General features: G+C 40.9%; 1 protein-coding gene across 1 annotated transcript; it reads right to left on the bottom strand.

The window, feature by feature from the left end:
* Nucleotides 1–375: 375 nt before the first annotated feature.
* Nucleotides 376–5,003, bottom strand: LOC129391973 (leucine-rich repeat-containing protein 37A2-like; the record flags this gene model as incomplete). The annotated part of the gene is given in 4 exon segments (XM_055083672.1): nt 376–752; nt 755–2,185; nt 4,310–4,428; nt 4,930–5,003. Coding segments are annotated over 4 exon segments (2,001 nt in total), but the record flags the coding sequence as incomplete, so codon positions are not given.
* Between the last annotated feature and the right edge of the window lie 600 nt (nt 5,004–5,603).

The raw sequence follows: 5,603 nt of genomic DNA on the forward strand, positions 1-5,603 counted from the left end.
GAGATAGAGGGGATGAAAGCTAACTATTCTTAAACCTATTCTAAACAATAGCTAACTATTCTTAAACTACTATAAAACCCAATCCTTTCAGGAGAGTAGCTTCCATAAGAACAAGCCAAATTTAATGTTATTCATCTTATCATTAGCATTTTCTTCTGCAATTTATTTCTCTTGTGTTATGTCCTTTTCTCGTCTACCCTAGGAATAGTGGCAAACTCTCTAAATGAGCAAAGTGGGAGATCACTGTCTTAGCCAGTTTTATGGCTGAAGATAAGATACAGACTAGGAGCCCGTGGTATTCCTGCTTGGGCACGTCAATGGCATGTCCTAGACTGAGTAACAGTCCAGGTCCCATGTCTCAGGGGTCATCCTCACCTCACTTGACTCCTGCTCTTTCTGCTCACTCTGGGCTTCTGTGCTCTCACTGATATAGTTGTCAGTTTTCCACTGGTCCGTATCCCATTTCGCTTTGGACACCTTTACTTCTTGCTGTTTGCTGAGAAGCTTCATCAGGAGGCCTGTTCTAGAGAGGAGGTTGGCACAGGCCAGCTGTACGTGGGTCTCCAAGCAGTCCATTTTCGAAGCCTGGATAACATGAGAAATAAGCATTTGCACTTCATTGCTGGGGATGAGGGACCGTAGCTGCTGGTTTAGGTGACTTTCAACTTGATCAGCCGGGGATGTGAGCCCTGGGAAAATGAAGACTGTGGGCTTAGAGGAGAATTCAGTGCCCGTGTTGTGGTGCTCCCATGTGTTTCGTTGGTATGTTGAACAGTTGGCATACTGCTGTCTGCAGCAACAGTAGAGTGTGCAGTGCAGTCGTTCCTATGGGTAGTGTTTCCAGGTCCGGTTCCTCCTGGCAGAGTGGAGTTTCCTGTAGAAATAATTTCTTCAGAAACATTTTGTGCAGTATTGTTTTCTGAAGTAGTGGTTTCTGTAGAAGGGTCCGAAAGAGAAACTAATTCTGGAAAAGGATGTTCCTGAGGAGTCACTTCTCCTGAAGATGAAACAGCCTCTTGTGGAGGGGAATTTATGAGACTCCTCACTACAGAGAACGGAGGGCTTGCAAGCATCATTCTATTGAGTGAACTTTTCTTTCTGAACTTTCGACTCCTTTTGACTTTGGGTTTTCTGTGGACCCGATGAGACCTAATTTTATGGAAGATGTATTTTTTCCCAGAATGTCAGATTAGTTCAAAGGCCTTAATATTTCTAACTCTAGCCTTTGCATCTTCTAAAACACGAATAGTGTTGGATAAGTCTTTTGATTTATTTTTAACCCCAGATGGGGATTTTGGAGGGATGGAGGCAGAAGGCCTGCCCTTGAAGTACTGTTTCAGGGAAGAGGAGCCTGCTGCCTTGGGTTCCTTTATGAATGAAGACTCTGCATTGGAGGACTTTCCCACCAGCTTCCTGGGCCTCGGCACCATGAGAAGCTGTTTCAGCTTTCTTGGGGATGGCCTCCTGAACTTTCTTTCTTCGGCAGTGCTCGCCACAGATGGCTGGGCATTCTGTTTCCTCCTGATGCTCTCATCTCCCACTGCTTTGAGGTGCATTTTCTGTATGCCCCTTGGGCCCTTGAGGACCCTCTTCACTCTCAACAGCTTTTCCTCTGTACTCTCAATCTTTGCTAGGCTGTCCTTCTGTGGTTGGGTAGTTTCCAATTTCTTTTGAAAGATGTAGTGTTTAAACATGGCACTTAAAATGTTGGAATGTGTACGTGTGGCAGGTTTTTCTTCCTTTTTAACCTCATCAATTTTTTCTTGAGTTTCTGCATCTAACAGATTTTCAAGAAAATGGAGTTTCCTCAATTTATTTTTGTTAGTTGAATTGTTGCGTACAGGTTTAACAGAAGGGCTCCTTGTATTGTTTTTCAAAAGGCCCAGCAATATATCTCCATCTTGTGTATTTGAAAAAAGAAGTTGAATGAATGGTAATAATGTTGATTCCACATCTCCTAGATTTCCCTCTGAGATATAAGGCAGTATGTAATTTAGTGCACTGATAATATCACTGTTATTAGTAAAGTCCAGCTGCTCATTCATGAAGCCTGACAAGCTGACTGCACTTTTATCTGAGGATGCCCTCTCTGACTCAGTAGTCAGCGCGGTGCTGTTGTTCTTCTTCCGGGCTTGTAACACCTTCATCAACGATCCTCCTGCATTCCCTGTAGATGTTTCTTCATCTGTCAAAAAAGAAGGGACTGTTTTTGATCATTGAAGACTGATGGGACAGCTTTTTGTCAGTCCACAGCCAAATAAACGAGGAATCAGTCAACATTTGAGTGCCACGTAGGAGAAAAAGAAACTCACACTTAAGCCTATGACTGGCAACAACAAAATGTGAAAAAGATCTCTCTTGAAAAAGTGGCTATCTACTCAGAAAATTCGGTAGCGTGAAATATAGTAACTATATTCAGGATTACTCCACTGGTTCCCAGGGGCCATTGCTCAAGAAAAGCCAAGGCTGGAAGACAAATATTCCCCTACTCAGCTGGGCTCTCTGTCATAGTAACTATATTCAGAATTACTCCACTGGTTCCCAGGGGCCATTGCTCAAGAAAAGCCAAGGCTGGAAGAAAATTTTCCCCTGCTCAGCTGGGCTCTCCGCAGATCTACTGTGACTCCTCACATTCATATACCCCATCCTGTCCTGCCTCAGAGGCAGAGGAGTGTGAGGCTTCCTCTCTCCACCTCTGCAGTGTGCTTGTGTTCTTGCTGCTGTCACAGATGACCACGACAACAACCGCCGCTAACAGGTCGTCATCGGGACATGTCCTTCTCCACCCACCCACCGAGTCCCTTGCTCAGTCCCTGCTTCCATATATCCCAGCCCCCATAACAGAAAGCTCTATACAGAATAAAACACTATGTCCACCCTGGCTCTTTGCTAAAATTTGGGCAGGGATCTGCAGTATAAGTTAAGAGATTTGCCAGATTGTATGCCAATGTAAAATGTTCAACAAATCAATGGAATAATACTTGAGGTCCTAAAATGCAGAAGGGACAAAGCAACTTCTGTCCGATGATTACTATGCTTTCATTTCATTGTACTTCTAATATTTCCAGCTTTACTTGGGGAACAATCCAAAGCTTCTAACTGTGTGAAGGTAATGTGTACCATTGTGTAGCTGGGCTTCTCTTCCAAAAGGATTAAAAGTATTTTTGGTGAGCGTCAAAGGAGGAGGGAAGGGTCATGAGAAAGGAGGAGCATGGGCTTGCAGAGAGCCCCAAACTGGGGACAGGAGATCTGGGCACTAGTGTCATAGCACTTAACACCTCTGATCTTGTTTTTCCTCACCTGTAAAAGGAGATTAGAAATGCCTTTTCTGCCCACTTCTGGGGGAGAAGGGAGGAATATAATTAGTAAAAAAATTGTTTGAGGGAGTTCCCTGGTGGTCTAGTGGTTAGGACACGGCACTTTCACTGCTGTACCCCGGGTTCAATCCCTGGTTGGGGAACTAAGATCCCACTAGCTGTGTGGCATGGATAAAAAGATAAAAATTGTGTTGAAAAATCAGCAATATTATCTTTATATAAGTAGCAAAGTGTTATTATTTATGATGTTCTCTAGATCACTGAAAGAGACTTGTATTCAAGCTCCCTGGGCATGAAAGCACATTTTGGAAGTCTTCAAGTTACTGCCAATAAATCTAATATATAGAAAAATAGTTAAAAGCCCCTGAGTATTTGATGGATAGAAAAGCTTGAGATTCAGAGCAAGTTCAGAGCTGGACTGTCTAAGAATAAACTAGCTTTCCCATCCATTAGAAGGGCTAGGTAGCAGCTTCTGGTTATGGAACCAGAAACTCTCAGGCTCCAAATAGGACATAAAATAGCATCACTTGTACTCTTTATAAAATTGTAGAAACAAACAAAAATATATTTATACCTGTCCTGTAATACAAAGGGTACTTGAGACCTAATGTATATAAAATCAGTTTACAAACTTTGATGCACTATATGAATAAGTTCTGATTTGCAGAGAGCACAGCATAGGATATGTGGCCATTAATGTTAATTTCCTTCCCCCTTCCATTTCTTTCTCTTGCTCCTTTATGTATGTGGATCAGTTACACTATTAAGCTAACAATGTAACTGAACTATTATTACCTTAATAGTGTAACCAAGAATCTGATTTTTAGCAAGGTGTTAGTTCTGAGAAACTTAGGGAGCTGGAACTCTCAATGAATGAATTAAAATAATGCAATTACATCATTAATTTTCAAATTTATCATCATTGATTAAAAATAAAAATTAAAAAATTAAATTAAATATTAAAAATTAATTTTCCCACAATTGAGACTCACCACAACGTGAGACTTACATCAGGCATTCACTGTCACAACGCAGCTTGACTGTCTTACAGACAACCTCAATAGTATTTTTAAATTGGCAGAAGCAGCAGGCCATACGGCTAGGTAAGATCCTATAAATGGAAACACAGGTAATTAAATTCGTGGTAAAAGTGTTACTTGAGTAGGTAGAAGAGGTAGGCCAAGGCCACCACTGACCAGTGCAAAAAGAAGTTCTTGGGGCATATGGACTGGAGAACTGGATGGGGCCGGTTGGCCAAATGCTGCTCTTGACTGTTGTAAATAAATATAGAGGAGGAGAGAGGTGCCCAGCAGAAGGACTAGGATGGCAGTAGGTATGGTATGCCTAGAATAAAGGGAATAGGGATTAGAATTGGGTGACACTGATCTGTAGTTTAATTCAGAAGTATCTCCTTCCAACCCGAAAGCCTCACTTTACGAGGATGGCAGTAGGTATGGTATGCCTAGAAAAAAGGGAATAGGGATTAGAATTGGGTGACACTCATCTGTAGTTTATTTCAGAAGTATCTCCTTCCAACCCAAAAGCCTCACGTTGGGTTGAGAGTACACAGGAAGAAGGCAGACTTCTAAGAAGAGTCTGAATAAGACCGCACCTTCTCGAGTCCCTTTCTGAGTTCCTATTTGTGAGTAGTAATATATTAGAAATTATTCTAGTAATAAAAAGCATCGTGTGGTTCAACAATAACAGATATCGCATTACCCAAATCTGGACAAAAGGAACGTTCCAAAGAATAACATTATCATTATAATAAGGTATAATATAATTAATTTTTAAAAAAGCACATGAGTTCATAATGATACTCAAAATGAAAAGTGGGAGAGCTCATCTTTATAGAAAAATGTCAGCTAATAAATGCAATAGGAATGATAGAATTAAGAAAGTGTCATTTTGCAACTATCAACATAATAATCGATTCAGACAAGGATTATCATTGATGCACATTTGGATGAAGAGTTGTTTGAAAGTAGGATCTTCACTGATCCCAAAGTATCACCCCACATATTATTTATCAATTACCAAGGGGAAAAATAACTTTACAATGGAGAGATATGGAAGATACCTAAGAAAGTGTCGTTTTGCAACTATTAATGTAATAATCAATTGAGAGAAGGATTATCATTGATGAACACTTGGGCGAAGAGTTGTTTGAAAGTAGGATATTCACTGATCCAGAATTTTCACCCCACATATTATTTATCAATTACCAAGGGGAAAAATAACTTTACAATGGAGAGATATGGAAGATACCACCTTAATCAAGTGATC

The sequence above is a fragment of the Physeter macrocephalus genome, unplaced genomic scaffold (assembly GCF_002837175.3).
Source record: "Physeter macrocephalus isolate SW-GA unplaced genomic scaffold, ASM283717v5 random_1914, whole genome shotgun sequence".
Classification (NCBI taxonomy): domain Eukaryota; kingdom Metazoa; phylum Chordata; class Mammalia; order Artiodactyla; family Physeteridae; genus Physeter; species Physeter macrocephalus.